Here is an 18,544-nt window from a genome sequence, read left to right as displayed (position 1 = left end):
TGATCAGCTCTCAATTGTGCATCTTTAGAAGATGCCGTCTTTGGAGAAGCCGCAGCCCAGCCGCCCGCCTCCGCCCGCCCACCTCAGAGAGATCGGAGAGGCCGTGGCTCGCTACAACTTCAACGCTGACACCAACGTGGAGCTGTCTCTCAGAAAGGTAGCTTGCGCACACCCTGGACGGCACGCCACGCCAGCCAAGTGAATCCCACGCATGGATACTCGGTCTGGTTCCCGGTTCGATCACGCAAAGTTAGTCCAAGCTATGTTTCTGTGTCTGCTACAGGGCGAAAGAGTGATGGTGATCCGGCAGGTGGACCAGAACTGGTACGAGGGCAAGATCCCAGACACCACCAAACAGGGCATCTTTCCCGTAGCCTACGTGGACCTGCTCAAGCGCTCGCCCTCCAAAACCTCCGTCCACCACCTCCACCACGTGGACCCCCACAGTTACCACGGCAACAGGACATCCAGCTCCACGCCCATCAAAGTAAGGGAATGTCAGTGTAACAGTGGGAAGGAAGTAGATGATTTGGGAGGATCCCTCTTCTATCAATTGGATGAACGTGGCCTCTGTTTTTTTCTGTTGTGATTGTCAGCGTGTTGACTTTCTCTTCTCTCTTCCAAGCCTTTCTCGCATCTACCCCTATCTCCATCCCCCGTCCACGACCGCCCGTCCACGTTGCTGCGGGCGGTCACCCACGAGTGGCTCTCCCTCACCGTGGACGCCCCTCCGCCCCGCTCCCTCTCGGCCGCACCCCCCACTCCGCCCCCTCTCCCCGGTCATCTGGCTCTGTCTGTCCACGAGCCTCTCGCCGCCGAGTATCCCTCTGACGTTTTAGGCGAGTTGCCGAGAGCGGCGTCGGAGCCCTCGACGTCTCCGAGCCGCTTTGACCTCCAGCTCAGTGTCGCGGACCCTTACGACGAGCTGCTCTCTGTAATTCCCGATGACCCGGATGGGTCACCGGCATGTTCCGCCGCCGCTAAACCTCGATTTGACAAATCTCAGCCCGAAGCAATTGAATCAACCGAACACGAGTGTTTGAGAGCCCGTGAAATCCCAGTTGAGTCTCAGAGGCCTCCGTCAACAAGCGGGAAGGCCGTTATTGAGTTATTCATTCAGGAAGAAGATGAGGAGGAGGCTAGAGAGGATGAGGAAGATGTTTTTACAGGCAGACTCAGTACACAGGTAGAGCATTTGTGAGCTTTCTTTGAAACGCCCCCGTTTCCACCAAGCAGTACAGTTTCCTTTTTTTCAATCAATAAATGAGCCCAGCTATCACTTTTAGTGTCCCTACTGGAACCGGAAACCGACAAGAGCTGTGCCTCGGTGAAACAAAATACCGTCGCCCTTTTTGTGCCCGGACACCAAACATCCTTTTTAACGTCAAATATGATGTCACGTGAACTAAACAATGTCAGTACGCGTGCCCACCATTATGGAATATAAGAAGAGTAAAGTTACACAAATTTAAGATTTTCATTTTTCTTCTTCACGTTTGTGAATTCAAGTTCAAATTATCATTGGATTTTGTGTTCACGTAGAGTATGCGGATATCAATACGTCACATGTCTTATATCACTTCATGTGTCGAAACTTTTAGATAAAGGGACAATTGCGTTCATACTACGACTCATTCAACCTTTTCAACATTTTGAACTGTACTGCGGGGCGGAAACACGTTCTAAGTCTTAAATAGCTGGAGGAGCTTGGATAAGACATGGAGGAAAATATTTGTCATGTTGAATGTTGCAGTCACATGCCTTGTTTTTCATTTTCTTACAAAAGTAGATGCAAATCTGCTTCATACAAGAATTCAGTGTGCACCAGTATTCGTCCGAACCATTTTTTTTTTTAGGTTTTTGAAGGAAGTACACATTATAAGTGATGACTTTTTTTTTTTTAAAACTTTCTTTTTTAAGTCTTTCTTATCCTCAAAATAGTGCTAGGCACAAAGTGCTTCAACAAAGTTGAAGTGATTCTGAAGTAGAAGCAGAAGGCAGGCGTTTTCTAAATGCATACATAATAATTATTATAATCATGTTTTTTCTTCGAGCATATATATATATATATATATATATTATTATAATAATATTGGCATTTTTCTTCGAAATAAACAGCTGGTTTTCAAGTGTCTGTATGTAATAGATCATAGTTTTTATTTCAATTTTTTATTCAACACAATGTTTTGATCAATTCATATTAGCACTCAATGCAATATGTAAACATGAACAACTTTAAAAAAAATCAATGTATATTGATTAATTCATGATTTTCTTTTTTAATTCATTCAAAATGTTTCAAAATTTTCCTCCGTGTCTCGTAGGGCCTTAATATTTCCGTTGAACTGAAGTTGTGTATTCAGTGTTGTGTGTCATTGCCCCCCACTAGGCTGACGTCTGTTCCCCCACTCGCTCACCTCCTCCTCCTCCCACCGGCCCCCCGTCACCTTCCTCGCCGCGCCCCGTGCACTCTCCCCCGGCCTCCCCCCGTCTCACTCGCCCCCCTCCCCTGCCCATCTTCTCCACGTCACCTCCCGTCTCCCCCTCTCCCCCCTTGTCGCCCCTCCACTCCCCAGAGCCACTGACTCCCCCCCACACTGCCAGGTCTCCCTCGTCCACCTCCCCCCCGCTCCTCACTTCCCGTAGGTCTCCCAAGATGAAGAAGGTAAACCGGTGTCAGGTGGTTGCTGAGGCTGAACTCTAACACTTGGTGTGCTGTGCTGTGCTGCTTGTTTGGGAATGACAGTAGTGGAGCTCAGAGTGGCTATTTACTGCAGAGTCACTTTTTGCCAAGAAAATTCTCTAATACTTCTCGTCGAAATCCTTAGCCTGTGGCGTTGACACTAACGCACTTTGTCCACTAACGGTTGAAGATGTTGAGCATTGTGATTGTCAGCCTCGAGCGAGTTTGCGTTTGCCTTAGCTTGCGCTCGACGTGAACCCTCGCGGGCTTGGTCTTGCTCGCGTTGGAAAAGCCCAACATACATTTTGCCTCCTTTTCTATTCTATGCCCGCCGAGCAGGATCCAGTCGTGGGTGGGAAGCCGCCTCGTAGCCCCATCTTGTCTCGGAGGCCCGCTAGAGGTCGAAGGGTAGGGTCTTTGTCTCTTGCTGAACGCTGCGTGCTAAGGGTTGCTTTCAAGAACAGTAGTAACCAATTGTTAGCCTCTCGTGGAATTGTGAGCAAGTCCTGATATCGTTTGTTGTTGATGGTTTTTTTTTTTACGTGGAAGAAATCCTCATCGTTGATAAATTGATGTTAGATTAGACTCTCTCCAAAAACTATTTCCGAAAGACCCTTTTGGTCCATGAACAAAAGACTTGAACTGCGTGTTTTCTTTCCTTTTCAGCGATTAGTCCAAGAAGCTCTCCACGGCGGAGGAGACCCGTAAGTCATGTTTATACTGTAACACATGTTTTGTTGAGTCATTTTGACATTAGTAAGCTATAGCTCAATAAAGCGGGTGTCGTTTTTTTTTTAGCTTCCAGGCCGTGTACAACTACACACCGCGTAACGAAGACGAGCTGGAACTGAGGGAGGGCGACGTCATCGACGTGATGGAGAAGTGTGACGACGGATGGTTTGTTGGTAAGGAAAGACGAATTCCATGCTTCACACGGTTCGCTTTGGGTTTGTAATTCAATGAGTTGCCACTGGAGGTCACTGCCAACCCAAAAGTTGACATCTGCCATCTACAAAGGTTTCATTTGGCTCATTCATGTTCTTCTTCTCGATTGTTCACAAAGGGACATCTCGTCGAAGCAAGTTGTTTGGAACCTTCCCAGGAAACTATGTGAAGCCGCTACCGTGAATGATTCCTGCCCCCTCAGCACACAAGTGCGTGTATGTGTGCGTACGTATGACGACGCAGCTCTTACTAGCCATCTTCAACAGAAGACCTCGTTGGTACAATTTTTGGTTGTTTTCAACTCTGTTTTTCAGACAAGACAAAAAAGGACGACAATGGGGGGGGGGGGGACCACAACACTTTTTTGTTGGTGTTTGCATCACACGTTTTTTTTTTTTGTTTCAAAACAATTCTCACCCCAAAGACATTCGACAATGAATTCTCTGTTATGTTACGTAAATGTCACCGGTTCACCGTTACCACTAGTGTTTATGCACTTTAACCAATTTGTGTTTGGCTTTTTTGAATGTCAGATTTCACCTCAGAAGAAGAAGAAAGTATGTCAGTGTCAGAGGGTTTGCCACTTTTTCACTTTTTCTATTTATGGGCGCTCCAACACTAGAGAAAGATTGTAGCCTTGTTTTTGCTTGATTTACCAATGCAACTGAACCCACTTTGGAACCATTGCTTCTATTAATAGGCGCCATCCCAGAAAAAGCAAGATTGATATTTTGTTTTATACATACACATTTACGTGAATTTGGTACGTTTAAATTGTTAGAGATTTTTTTTAAATACAAAAAAAAATTATCTGGTGTTTTGGATATATGTTTTAAATGATGTTTGGAGTGTTTTTTTTTGGTCAACTATACAGTAGTGTGCTGATCATGGATTGGAAGCTGTCACTTTAGTTGTCTGGATGACACAAATTTGCAGACTCATATTTTGAAGCACATTTTAGCTGTGAAGGCACACCAAGGAATCTTTTTCAATGTTATTTTGGGACACTGACTATCGTTGAAGCACCTTAAGATATATTATTTTGATCATAAATTCACATTGTGTTGCTCACATTTCAGTGCGTGTGTGTTTTCAAAGCCTTTTGTATGTCATCCACCGGCTTTATAAAACACTAACTTGATTTTTATTTCCCATTGTTCTTTCTGATCAACAGCGCCATCTTGTGAGCGTTTTCTACACCATCTTTTGAGACTGATACCGCCTTAAAAAAAAAAAAACTAGCTCGATAGCCATGTCATGTGATAAATGCAAAAAAATACCTAAAGAATAATGTAGTGGAAACAGCTTATTTGTAAACAAACCACACATGCGCAAGTGTCAAGTATTTCTACTTCTCATTTTACGGGGCTGTATTATTATTATTATTATTAATAAACGCTTAGATTTATGATCTGATCTCTTTTATTCCTCGATTATTTACGAGCCATCATAATGCGGTGATGAAAATGTTTCCTTTCTGCTGCTTTGAAGGCTTCTGCAGTAACTTGGTGGCAGGTTCTAAAATCAAAAGAACATTACATTGACTGCTATGCTAAGGCTGTGACAAATGGAGATGCTTTTTAGCATTATGCAGATGCTATCTAGCATTAAGCTAGCGGACCAAAATAAACGCAAGTAGGATCACTTGTATGTGAAGTTTTATCAAGTAATAAACTCCAAATCCAATGACATGAAGAAAATATCCCATAATGCAGCTTCTTAGAAGGGTTGGATGAAAGGATGCTGGGCGGTCCTCCAAGTTAGGCGGGGGGGGGGGGGGGGGGGGGGCGTCCTGGCTTGTCCACAATGTTCCTGCGGGACCGCTGCATATGAGCGGGCCGACCAAAAAAGGAGTGGGGTGAAGAAGGGGGGCTGTAGGGGGGAGCCACCAGATTTTTGATGGGGGGGGGGGGGGGGGTGTACTGTCCTGAGAAGTATTCCCAAGAAGAAATGCGAGTGCAGCGCAGCCAAAAACTGACCAATGGCGTTCCTTTTTGGGGGTTGGACCACGGCCTACCACCCTGGTCCACCCCCGACGGGCTCTTCCTTGATTTCACTTGACTGTCAGACTCCCTCCCCTCAGTGTGTCGGGACGTCGCCGCTGAAAGGGGCCATGGCATTCAAGGTGGTCCTGAACGGGCCGGCCCCCTGGGGCTTCCGTCTGGTGGGTGGCAAAGACTTTGCCCAGCCACTCACCATCTCCAGGGTGAGTTTTTGATTGATTTATTCCATCACATTTCTTCCATCTCCCAAAATATGTTCCTATGGAAGCGGTAGTTTCAAAATGGGTGTGACTTTGCACCTGTGCCAATGTGTTTGCTGTAGGCTTAGATACAAATAGCATCTTGTGTCACAGACACATATATAGGTATGCAGTGGATCTAAAAAGTCTACACACCTCTGATCAAATGCCACATTTTGGTGATTCCAGAATTTGGAACTAAGAAATACTTTCCCGCCAAAATCTGAATTCCATGACAGTTATACGAGGGTGTGCACACTTGTGCAACAGCTTTGTTTTTTTCCTTCCAAATGAGTTGTATAGTTCCTATGTTACACGGATTGGTAGAGTTTTGTTTTATCTTGAACCTGACATTTGAACAGGGGTGTGTAGACTTTTTATATGGGCTGGATTCTACACACAAGGTTTTTTAGCACATGCCGGAGTTCCAATAAATGTTACCAGACACTGCCATGTCAATCATCGCAGTCTAGTCTGAATACCAAAAGTGGAATGGACAGACTGATAGATGGTAACATTGTGTGTGTGTGAATGGACAGACAGTTGCTTGCATTATGGTTGTATGTGAATGCACAGCCAGATCTATTCACATTATGTCTGTATGTGATTGGACAAACTCCAATTAATGGCAAGACATTTTGAAGTTACAAGTCCAAGTCTGTATTTCAATGTGTCTGAATGGATCAATGGTTTATATTGTCGTTATTTGAAGGGATTGATGGTTGTGTGAACGGACAGACTGATGTTTACGGTACAATTTACAGATACCAGCTATCGGATTCATGTATCTGGTCATTACGAAGCGGATCGAGACTAGCCACTAATACTCTAGGAAAACAAAAGAAAACGGACGTCAAATAAGTCTTCCTTATCAGTAGTTGGCGCTATAGTGCTGCCTTGAGACACATGGGCAACTCCTAATGTACTGTATGTCAGAAAGAAATTCAGGTCTTGGTTCAGAATGATCTGTCGGTTTTATTTGAAAACCTACCTACCTACCATAAACACCGGTAGTATCGTTACTTGGTATGGGTGTGTACTCGAGTAGCTAGTCATACAAGTATCGGTCTGAAAAAGAGGAAACACAAAAGGATATGGATCCCATGATGTGTATATACAGTGGGCCGAAGCCAAGATGACCAAGAGATCTTTTTGGGAAGTGTGACGACAACAACCTCAAATACACGACATGAAGAACCAAAGTTGAAAAGCACATTTGCAGCGTGCATGACATGTGGAGAGTGACACAAGAGGAGGAACATGACAACAATTTAGAGGCGATTCGATCTACTAATCCATCACCAGTGCCTGAGCGCTATTTTTAGGAAAAGACATCAGGAACAACTGGAGCCATCATTACAAGGCCACTCTGTGTGTGTGTGTGTGTCTGTGCGTGTGTGTGTCTGTGTGTGCGCTTCCACTGCCATTTTAGGAGAGGAACATCACCTCTTGGTCTTTATGGGCTGCCAGTAGAATGTAAACACAAATGGCTGTCTTCTTTTTTTTTTTTTTTTTTAAAGCGATACACACACACACTTTTATTTGTGTGACATAGCAGACCTTCAGAATTTCGGATATTAACCGGGCAATACCAATGTTTTTATTCAGAAATTTTTTTTTTCTTTTTTTTCTTTTATTTGACAGAAAATGTGAACATTTCAACATAATTGCGTGACAATAAATAAATAAATAAATAAATAAAAAATCTTTTGCGTTTCACCTGTACTTTATTTTCCTTTCCATGCAATACGGAAACATGATCAGCCCATAAACGTATATAAACATACATAAATATCTCCAGTGGATAACTGTTAACATCCTGGTCAGTATGCGGTGGCGTTTATTTTGGCGACTCAAGTGATCCCTTGAGGAAACATCTGTTTATTTTTTTGCCACATGCAAGCTCATGTTCACCAACTGTGTGCTAAATTTGGCAACATGAACAAAGCCTCGGATCTGCGTTCTTTGCATTTTTTCTCTAAGTTTCTATTTGATACCAAAATTGAACAATTCTGAAAATAACATTTTCTGTATATGACAATACATTTCTGTATTTGTAAAAATATTTCTATAGAACTGGTAATAATTGATCATGAAACATGATCTTGTCAGAGATTTTTTTTTTTCTTTTTATTTATTTATTCAATGTTTTACCAGGTAAGCCAATTGAGAACATTTTCTCATTTTCAATGGCGACCCGGAGGCAAGGTATGTGAAGTGTCTTGCCCAAGGACACTAACTACCACATGTGAATGTGACAGAGCTGGGATCCAACCACCAACCCTCCGGTTACTAAACGACCCACTCTACTGCTTGAAATTTCTGTGGCTGCATTAAGACAACACCCAAAAAATCATTTCTGACATTTCTAGCGGCAAAACATCTGATGCGTGCTGTAAATCATCACTCCCATTTGGAATCCACTTTCAGGGTCTTATTTATAGTCACATGACCTCATTGTGTAGCTGTGTGCGCGCGCGTTTAGTAATGTAATAAGGTCACCCCAGAATGTTCTTTGGCAACTTTCAACTTGCTCTTCTGCGACCTCTCGTTAGCCTTCTCCCATCTGATAGCAGAATGGATGAATAAGTGACGCCACATGAGCGCTCTCCTCTTCCTAGGTCACGCCCGGGAGCAAAGCATCCGTGGCCGACCTTTGCGCCGGCGACCTGATCGTGGCCATCGAGGACGCCTCCGCCGCCGACATGCTGCACTGCGACGCTCAGAACAAAATCAAAGAGGCGACCAATCAGCTCACGCTCACCGTGGAAAGGTGAATGCAAATCTCCCAAATGTTTGGATCTTCTGATATTCCAACCGTGTTTGTGGTGTCCTTAGAGGCCACGCTAAACTGTGGTCGCCGCTGGTGTCGGGAGACGGCAAAGTCAGCAGCCCCTTTAAGATCAACCTGGAAGCCGAACCGCAGGTTAGTAGTCGTACCCGAGTTGAACTGCTTCTATCTGTCCGTTTGAACTTTGACCTTGGGCGCAGGAGTACAAGGCCGTCGGCACGGCGCACAACCGGCGAGCTCAGCCCTTCGTGGCGGCGGCCAACATCGACGACACGCATCAGGTGGTCAGCACCACCTATAACACACCTATCGGGCTCTACTCCTCTGGGAACATTCAGGACGCAATGGAGGGACAGATGAAAGGATTCGTCGCGCCCAAATCCGAAAGGTCAGTCGCTATGACCGTATAAATGTTGCGTAACCTGATGAAGAAGCAATAAATGCCTTGTTCCGGGCCATTTCCCGCTTAGATATGTCGAAAGATGCGCCGGGTGAGTTTTTATAGGTCAAGCGGAATTGTTTGGTGCCTCGCCTGTTATGCAAGGTATAATAAGTAAGGTGGTATTTTTTAGGTATATTTAAAAATAAATACAAGTATTTTTAAAACTTTGCAACAATCATTAGCAGTAAAAAAATAACAAATAAATTTTTAATTCAAACACTTTTAGAAAATATATATATGCACATCTCACCTTGAGAGATACACAATTGTATTGATTTGATTGTTTTGTGCATTTCTGCTTTTTTATTTTTTTTCCATTTTGCATCATTATGCAAAATGCTTTTTATTTTTTTCATTAAATTGAATAAATCAATCCCTGGGAAGCAAAGGCGAGACTAGTACCAAATTGAATCGAATGGTAACCTTTTGCACGCAGCCCGAGGACGTTGGCTAACATCGAGGACTCGGACGTCTATCGCATGCTGCAGAAGGACCACGAGGAACCCGGACAACCTCGACAGTCGGGATCCTTCAAGGCGCTGCAGGAATATGTCGAGAGCGACGGTCAGTTCAGAACCACCCGAAATGTGGAATGCCGATGGAATGAGGTTCTGAGATACGGTTCCTGCAGGCACCAAGCCGATAGTGACCAGGACTGTTAAGGCGCCCACCACCAAACCCAGCGCTCCCACCGGAAACTTGCAGAAACTTCCCATCTGCGACAAGTGTGGAAATGGCATTGTGTAAGTGCATGTTAACATACCATCAAATTAGAATACCAAATAGAACAGGAACCAAAAACAGTGCAAATCTTTGAACGACTTGTAATTCTATACTATGCCACAAGATGGCGCAAAGCAGATCATAAAGGACCAACACAACTGTTTCAAATGAGTGCGGCGGCATTGTTTTCCCAGTTTCATAGATTGCTGGGGGGAAAAAAACAGTGAATATAATATATATAATATATAATTTATATAATATAATATGCAGATTTTTGCATTTTTATTTTTTCTTGCTTTGGTCCAGCGGTACGGTGGTGAAGGCCCGCGACATGTTCCGCCACCCGACTTGCTTCGTGTGCGCCGACTGCGACGTCAATCTGAAGCAGAAGGGTTATTTCTTCGTGGAAGGCCAACTGTACTGCGAGACCCACGCCCGGGCCAGGAGCAGACCCCCACCCGAGAGTCACGACTTGTAGGGAAGGGACTTAACCGGCGCTCACCCATCTACGGACACCGCCTGGTCACCGCTTTCCTGTCCAGCTAAATAATATCACTTCCTGTTCACCATTGTCCCCATTTCCAGTTTTTGATTCATCATTGAGCCAATAAAGACGCCTCAGCCTACCACAATCTTTATTTTTTATTATATATTGATATATATATATATATATATATTTATATGAAGGTGGTGCTTGATGCATAAAACTTTCTATGATCTCACCTAGGCTCCGGTGTTGACAGCCAACGGCAGGCCGTACTGCAGCAATACCATGGCCAGGCTGTAGGGGGCGATATTCGACGTTGTTTGAGAGGCTAGAAAGTAAACGTGAGTAAACGTCCACCACCGGAGGTCCCCAATGAACAAGGAGGTCAAGATGCGCAAGAGGGTTTGAACACGGTTTGACCTCCCAACCCAAAGCAAGAATCAGACATTTGGATTTCAACGGCGTAGCTACTTTCACACAAACGCTTTCAAGGATTCGCAAAAAGTGCTGGCAAGGAAGGTGCCATCATTTTCCAGACATTTCAATAAGACAGAATGTTTGTTTTTTGTTTTTTTTTCTTTCCCCCCCCAACTTACCTCAATGTGCAAGTTAACGTCTTTTGCTCTCCAGGTCCATGTGCAGATGACGGGAAGGAAAGACGCAAAGCAGACGCACGCATGGTCTCCACTGAGAAGCCGCCTGAAAATGCGAGGAGCTCCGACTGCGCGTCACAGCCCCCCTCAGCCCCCCTCAGCCCCCCTCAGCCCCCCTCAGCCCCCCTCAGCCCCTCGCCGCCGTCACACAGGATGCGCATGCAGGTCAGTCGCTCACATCATTGGCTATCATTTTTGTTTTTATCCATTTATTTAGTTCTCTTATTTTGCAGCTTGATAGAATAGAATTGAACTTTTCTTGTCACTGTTCCGGAAACAAAGAATTAGCATCAAAGAAAAAAAAAAGAAAGAAAAGATGGAAAATGAAAAGGATAAACACACTTTTTTTTTTCATTTGAATTGAATCTCTTCATTCATTCCTCACCCGTTTGTTCTTCCATTCATTGATTTATTGATTCCTGGCTCTCAAGTAGTCAAAGTAAAGGTCCCCTGTTCTCAAATTGATTTCAGTCTATCAAAGAGAACATGCTGAGACATAGGGGTGATTGATTATTGATCGGTGCCATCTGTTCCTTCGTCTCTTCAACACTGCCCCCAAAACAGCGCAGGTTGTTTGTTAGCACCTTTTTTAAGCACATTATGGATGGAGAGAGTTTTGTTCGGAAATGTGTGGCGTGTGTATGTATCTAGGCTACATTCATACATATACACGGATGGCCAGACATGATGCGACAATGTCTTTTCCCGAGCAGGCTTGTAGTCATCTTTGAAATCGTCTTTATGAGCACATTCATTTATACAGCATGGCAATTTAAAAAAAATCGAATCCTTTAAAGCGCATGTTTATGTCTCTGTTAATCTAGAGACCTTTCCCTGAATGCTAACGAGGTCATCGAAAAATGCTCATCAAAGTTCACAAGGGTGGGTTGGGCCGTCTGATTAGCTGAGCATCTTCTCCTCTGACTATATTTACCTCAACATTTAAAAATATGGCGCCACCAACAATAACTCAAGATTTTATTACCTGTACGAATAGGCTAGTTCTATTCTTGATGCTGCAATAAAAAATTATGAATGAATAAATAAATGAAAAAACAATCATGTGATAATAAAATAATAAAAATATGAAATGATGTCATCATAAAATAATACAATTAATGATAAAAATAAATTCAAAAAGCAAACGTTTTACTACCTGTACAAATAGGGTAGTTCTCTTCGGGTTATTCTTGATGCTGCAATAAAATAAAAAAATAAAAAATGAATGAATAAATAAAAAAGAATAATGTGATGATATAATAATACAAATCAAAAATCAAATGACATAATAATGTAATAATAATGTAGATAATCAAAAATAAAAATATAAAAGAGGATTACAATAAATGAACAGATGACGAACAGCCCTTTTGACCTTTTTGAGCTGCCACTTTGTGGTTTAACAAGAGTGAAGGTGAGATTTTGCCAGTAAACAAGAGCATTCGTCATTTTCTCTCAGGCAGCGTTCCTTCACACCACCTCAAGTGTGGGAAAGCTTCCAGCCTGGCATCCTCGGAGGCCAAAACCACAAACACCAATCGCATGCATCTGGGAAAATGAGCTGAACTATGTTACTTGCTTACTAAGAAGAAAAAGAAATCCTAAAAGAAGCGCATGGCAGCTGCTGATTAAAAAAAAAAAAAAAAGTTTTGATGTTTCATTTTTTTCATCAAAATAATTGGCCATTTAAAGGGGTGTGTAAACTTTTAATCAAAACAAATCAAGATAAGCTTGTGGAAATACATTTTTAATGGTCCCAGAAGAACTCGCGTGACATCATACAGCCAAACAGTCGTCGATATAGCTCACTGTAACTTCAATCGTCGCCTTTACTCGTAAAAATTTTGTTTTTCTAGACACGGTAAAAATTCAACGACCACGAAGACACTAAACCAACGGGTGGTTGTTTTTATTTGGACCAATTTTTAACACTGTAATAAGAAAATAAAGTCATAAAGATGTTTTTAAAAAGACATTGAACATTTACAGTAAATGTACAACAAATGAAGCAACAGGTGGCGCTGTAATACCAACGTTAGCCTCTTGGTAGCCCATTCGTAAAAAATCTTGTACTCAGCATCAAATAAAATAAAATAAAATAAAATAAAATAAACACTACATTCATATTTATCAAAAATATTGTAACACATATAGGTCAAAGTAAAAATATATTTCTATTTTAACCTCTTGCAACATTTCAAAGTTTATTTGAAAATATTGGATGTGTATATTCTATAGGAATATAAATATCTTTCCAATATGTGCTTTTCTAACATTCATTTTTACAATTCTTATGAACGTACTTGCCAATCCATATTTTCCAGTCCAAAATGTTAACCGAGGCCTTTTCTAGGCTGCCATCCAGATGATGAAGGACAGTAACAGCGTGGCCAAAAGGGTGACGGGCGTGGCGCAGCCCAGGTAAAGCAGCACGGCCGCGCCGCACAGGGCCGTGACGTACGAGCTGGTGCGGCTGCACACGATCTTGCGCACCGTCGTGCAGAACTGCAAAAGACCACAAACACTCACCACTGCTTTTATGATTGAAGGCCAAACTAAGTTAGATGGAGGGGACCATGGAGGGCCGCTGTCCCGCAAAAAATGCTTCTATGCCCCTTGTGCCAGGCCAGATAAACAACTTTTGAATTGTAAATCTTTCTTATCAAAATCATACTCATCATTGTTTGAACAAAAAAAAAAAATCTTTCAAACACCTTTGCATTACCTGATAGGTCTGGTAGCTGATAGCCATGCCGTATCTGCAGTACATGACGTAGTGCTCGCAGTTGTACCACAGCAGGCTGTAGGCCACGGCCCCCAGAAGCTTCTCGGCCCTTCTGGCCACCTCGTCGGCGTCCAGCGGCGGCTGCTTGCACACGCCGTCCATTCGGTTCACCAGTACCGGCGATCCGTACGCAAAGTCCCGCAGCGAGTCCACTCGCACGCTGGCCGCCTTGGCCACCACGCCCAGAAGCAAGCGGTTGTTGGTCACCATCTTGGCCACGGCCGTCTTGTCCCGCGTGACCACGGGGAGAATGTCAGGGATGAGGTGGGCGACCCGGCCGTCGCCCAGGTAGATGCCAAAATGCGTGAAGAGGGTCCGGGGCACCTCCAGGAGGTCGCCCCTCTTGTACCGGGACAAGTCGCACTCGGAAGCCGGGTCCTTCTCCTCCTTCTTGGAGGTGGTGAAGAAGAAACTGAGGAGCTGGTAGAGGAACATGATGGGCATGTGAGGGTAAGCCTACACCTGGGCGCTTTTATCAGGTCGCTAGGTGGGTTGGGTCGGGATTAGCCATTGGCCGACCGCCCGTGCAGCGGGACTGGAAAGAAAGGAGCTTTCTCTGAGAACTCAGTGGTCGCTTTGGAATGTGAAATCGGGGATTCATTTGGAGGGTATTAAGGTCGTGGGTCCGCATCAGGCGCAAATCCTCATTCCGAAAAAGCTCCACCTAGAAATCAACAGCTTTTGTTGGTGAAATTTGGTTTTGTTGAACTTTGCTGAAGTTTGTTGAACTGTGAATTGTTGTTTACGAATAAGGGAGTACACTCAATCCAGCAAAAACTTAAACTTGTCAAAGTTTTCTAAACCACACCTTCAATTATTTTTGCTGTTCACAAAAACACGTAAGTTACTTTTGCTGAAGATCAAATTGTCTTGGAAAGAAACCTAAAATCATGTGCATTCGCTTTTGAAGAGGGAGACTCTTTTTCATAGTATCAAGTCATTAGGAACAAATCCTCATTCAGAAAAGGTCAACCAACATTTGTTGGCCAATTGATAAACCGCTTTGGTTGTTGAACTCTTGCCATCATGACTCAGCAACTTTCAGTCATCCAGAAAGACTCTCTCTATATATATATATATATATTTTTTTTAAATTCCATTATGTTTATTGATGACTAAATTGCTTTTGATATTGACTAAACATGGTTGCGGATATTCCAAAGCGCTTATCCACACGGGGTTGTGGGTGTGCTGGAGCAAAAATGGCGACGTTAAAGTTTGTTGATGCTGATATTATCTTTTCTGGAAAAACTTAGATAAATGCCTTTCATTTAAAAAAAAGAAAAATTGGTTTGGTCGCTTGAAGTCTTAACATACTCTAACTGATGTTCATTAAAAAAAGCAGTAAAGTGTTGAAAACAAACAATACAAACCACCCAAATCAAGATCCATAAAAATAACATGTTTTATTATTTACACATTTTTACACAACTATAAAAAAAAAAAAAAGACACTTCCATGAAAGAAGCCAGTTATTGTCATTACAGGCAGAAAAGAGCACGTCAACACTTCTAAGGCACGTGGTTAACTTTCAACATAGTTTAAGAGTCACTCTACGGGAATTAACCGGCCATCCACAGAGTGAAGGGGATAAGAATTGTGGGTAATGTAGTTGAGGTGGCCATGCCGCCAAAGAACATGGAGATGATTCCCAGAATTGCCGTCACCAGGATGCTGCGTCGGTCTCTGATCACCCATTTGATGCACTCGCAAAACTAGAGGGGAACAAAAAAAAAAAAACAGAAATGCGTTTAAAAATAGAATGTTACTATTTCATACCACAAGAGGGCGACAAAGCACTACTTTGAACTGACGCTCCAACATAGTTCCTTGTAGGGCTGACTGATTTGGAAATCTAATTTCAATCCCGGCCCAAGCCCTCATATAGATGTATTAGCAGATGCAAAACCACGAGAGATCACAAATATTCAAAAGAAAACAAAAATCGGGGTGGCCCTTACCTGTTCAGTCTGTCGGCTGGCGGCGCGTCCGTATCTGCAGTGCGTGACGAAATGCTCGCAGTTGTTCCACAGCAGGCTGTAGGGGAAGCTGCCCAGCAGCGCCTCTGCCCGGCGGGCCACCTCCTCTGCGGGGAGCGCCTTGGCCCCTTTCGCCGCCCCGACCACCAGCCCGCTTCCATCCGCCCGGTTGACCAGTATTCGGGAGCCGTAGGCAAAGTCGTCCAGGGTGTCCACACGCACCGTGGCGCGCCGGCACAAACAGCCGATGATCAGCCGCCCGTTGGTCACCACCGTGACCAGACGGCGTCGGTCGTCGGTGAGCGCCGGTAGGATGTCCGGGATGAGGTGAGCCACCCGGTCGTCGCCCAGGTAGACTCCGAAGTGAGTGAAAAGCGTGCGGGGTACCTCGAGGAGGTCGCCCCGCTGCAGAGGCGGATGAGGCGGCGAAGGTGCTGATGAAACTCCCCGGAGCTGGGTGGGACGCTCTTGCGCATGCGCAGAGCCGAAAACCAGCACTTTGAGCTTGCAGAGGAGGGAGAGTTTCTCCACAAGGAAGGCGAATAAGTTGATCATGGTGACACACTCGCTCGCCTTGCTTCTGATGACCTCCTTTTATTAGGAACGAGGAGGAGTAAGCCCCCCTTTTGCATTTCCAGCCCACCAAGACGCTTTTTCATCACGTGTGTGTGTGCTTTGTTTGTTTGTTTGTTGGGGAATTAGCAGCACATGCATGCACACAAATAAGATTAAAGCATAAAAATCACGTTTGGGTTAATTCTTGCAAAAATGCCATCCCCTGAGGCCCTCTTGCCAGTAAAATAATTTAAAAAAAATAATGAAGCCAAAAAATAATCATCATAATAATGGAAGGGTATAACTGTTTTTAAAAACTGCCATTTAGCCGTTTGAGAGTTAATCATGTGAAATTTGACATTCTATACATTCAGACAAACTTGCAAATGCGTTCAAACTGGCATACTAAAGTAAAACTAGCATTGCATCCCATAATGTGGCCCACGTGTGTGTGTGTTTTTTTTTTTGGAGACTCCTTTCTATAAATACATTTGAAATTAAAAGCAAATTTCTCTGGAAATGTTCAATGCGACCGTCGACGTAATCGATCACGTTGTTCTGGACGTAGCTCTATTTCCGCAGACGTGATGGAAGAGTTCACAAACAGTCTTGCACATCTGCAGTCACTCAAGGCGCTTTTATGTTTACACGGGGTCACATTGCATTCCTCCCTCATAAAGGATCACGTCTTCTCGTTTGATGGCCTTTGCAAATGAGAAAAACGTGGACGAAAACACTTTCGTCTGTTGATTTTCTCTCACAATTGCGCTAAATGGATCGATTGTGTGCTACTCGAAGATACGCTGAGCACAAAATCAGAATTGGATCAAACCCAATTTGAGGTGAAATGAAAAACCCCAAAAGTTGAGTTGGTTCATTTTGACCCAATTTGGGTCATTTTGACCCCCTTCTTTTGGAGTGCATTGTAATTCGAACCACAACCCACCAAACCTTAAACCTAACTTTAACCTCTAACTCAACCCAAACATAACCTCCACCCTGCAACCATAACCTTAAATCTAACCTCGTAAAAACTGTTTGCAAAAAGTTTACCCCCCCTCAGATTGAAAGCAGAAAAGCGCAAACTGGTGCTTCCAAGAGGAACAGACCAGAATGGCAATGAGAAAGCGGTTGAGGATGAGGAGGGGAGGGGAGGGGGCAGGATGATGGCTCCAAGCCGCGCTTTTCCCAACGCCGGCAAAACATTCCTTTTGTCCAGATTAGCCCAATCCCGTTGGCGTTGTACGACACGCTCGTCATTTGAGCCGCAAAAGCAACGACGGGGCTCTGCTCAGTGCTTGTTGACCCACATGGTCGCGAGCTCCCACGGGGGTCGGCGACCTGTAAGCAAAATGGATGATTCAGTGGTTGAGTCATGGTGTCCAGCGAAATTTTAATGAATGAAATTAGCCTTAATGTCAGCCATTTTTTAACCAGGTAAAGGGGCGGGATGACAAAGTGTGAATAAGAGGCTTTTTTTTTTTTTTTTTTTCGTCCATCACGCCACTTTCAGCTGATCAGATTTAGTTTAGGCTAGTTTAGCTTAGCGTCTACGACCGACACTTGAACCCGAATTTGGCCGCACGGGTCGACCTTTGCCCAGCTTGGCCCGAGCGGGAGACTTAAGAAAAGTAGTTTGCAATCAGGGCGCCCCGGCGATAAACTCGGCAATCCGCAAAAACATTTATGGATTATTATTGTTGTCATTAGACTTGGCGACAAGTTTGAATTGAAAATTGGAATTCTGATGACATTTAGGTCGCTGTGTACAATTGGCGCCAAGAGCATGTTGAGGTTCTCCAAAAATGTTCTCCCCTGACCCAAAGTGAATGAGTCGGCGCCGTGTTTTGGCCTCACTCGCTCTTGAGTCAACAGTGGAGGCGTGTGGCCCGGGAGCTCCCAGGTTCAGCCAAAAGTTAGCAAAGGCACCCTGGCACGGAGCGAGACGCTTTCCATCTGTTGCGGGCTCACAACGAGGCCGGTTCACTTCAAGTTCAGCGGTGTTTAGGTCCGCCCGCCGGTTCACGCTGGGGTCGCTCTTCAAGATCGACATCCGTCTTCTCCTCGGGCCTGCGTGTCATAAAAAGCGGGTCAGGCCAAGTAAGGCAGAAAGTCAACCATTTATGACTTTACATTCGATTTAGTGACATCATTACTGCGTGTTACCTTCAAGTACAATGTTTTATATTTTTCTCTGCATTTTGAAAAATGTTATGTTGTCTCAAGGCCCCACCGAAATGCTTCCTTGAGCCATAAAGG

At 44.1% G+C, this 18,544-nt stretch overlaps 4 protein-coding genes across 4 annotated transcripts in view; 2 read left to right on the top strand and 2 right to left on the bottom strand.

Moving 5' to 3' along the window:
• Positions 1–5,037, top strand: part of sorbs2a (sorbin and SH3 domain containing 2a) — a 40,760-nt gene extending 35,723 nt beyond the window's left edge. The window contains exons 25-29 of the mRNA XM_085912194.1: positions 29–157; positions 284–487; positions 3,350–3,387; positions 3,482–3,588; positions 3,747–5,037. Coding sequence (XP_085768320.1) covers positions 29–157; positions 284–487; positions 3,350–3,387; positions 3,482–3,588; positions 3,747–3,811 — 543 coding nt within the window. The 3' untranslated portion in view covers positions 3,812–5,037. The remainder of the gene's footprint in view (positions 1–28; positions 158–283; positions 488–3,349; positions 3,388–3,481; positions 3,589–3,746) is intronic.
• A 662-nt stretch (positions 5,038–5,699) lies between these two features.
• LOC147057372 (PDZ and LIM domain protein 3-like) lies at positions 5,700–10,452 on the top strand. Its single transcript, XM_085911666.1, has 7 exons — positions 5,700–5,834; positions 8,492–8,643; positions 8,709–8,796; positions 8,862–9,049; positions 9,540–9,667; positions 9,735–9,846; positions 10,133–10,452. Exons 1-7 carry the CDS (start codon positions 5,742–5,744, stop codon positions 10,302–10,304), a joined length of 933 nt encoding a protein of 310 aa, XP_085767792.1. The 5' UTR covers positions 5,700–5,741; the 3' UTR covers positions 10,305–10,452.
• A 2,863-nt stretch (positions 10,453–13,315) lies between these two features.
• On the bottom strand, positions 13,316–14,186 carry LOC147057371 (lecithin retinol acyltransferase-like). Its single transcript, XM_085911669.1, has 2 exons — positions 13,692–14,186; positions 13,316–13,471 (listed from the first exon to the last, which is right to left on the bottom strand). Exons 1-2 carry the CDS (start codon positions 14,184–14,186, stop codon positions 13,316–13,318), a joined length of 651 nt encoding a protein of 216 aa, XP_085767795.1.
• Positions 14,187–15,138: 952 nt separating this feature from the next.
• Positions 15,139–16,285, bottom strand: LOC147057370 (lecithin retinol acyltransferase-like). Its single transcript, XM_085911668.1, has 2 exons — positions 15,713–16,285; positions 15,139–15,466 (listed from the first exon to the last, which is right to left on the bottom strand). Exons 1-2 carry the CDS (start codon positions 16,283–16,285, stop codon positions 15,314–15,316), a joined length of 726 nt encoding a protein of 241 aa, XP_085767794.1. The 3' UTR covers positions 15,139–15,313.
• Between the last annotated feature and the right edge of the window lie 2,259 nt (positions 16,286–18,544).

Source organism: Syngnathus leptorhynchus, chromosome 5 (genome assembly GCF_054491065.1).
Source record: "Syngnathus leptorhynchus isolate UIUO chromosome 5, UIUO_Slep, whole genome shotgun sequence".
NCBI classification, from domain to species: Eukaryota; Metazoa; Chordata; class Actinopteri; order Syngnathiformes; family Syngnathidae; genus Syngnathus; species Syngnathus leptorhynchus.
Note: the sequence above shows the minus strand (reverse complement) of the source record. Positions and strands in the feature narration are given on the sequence as shown.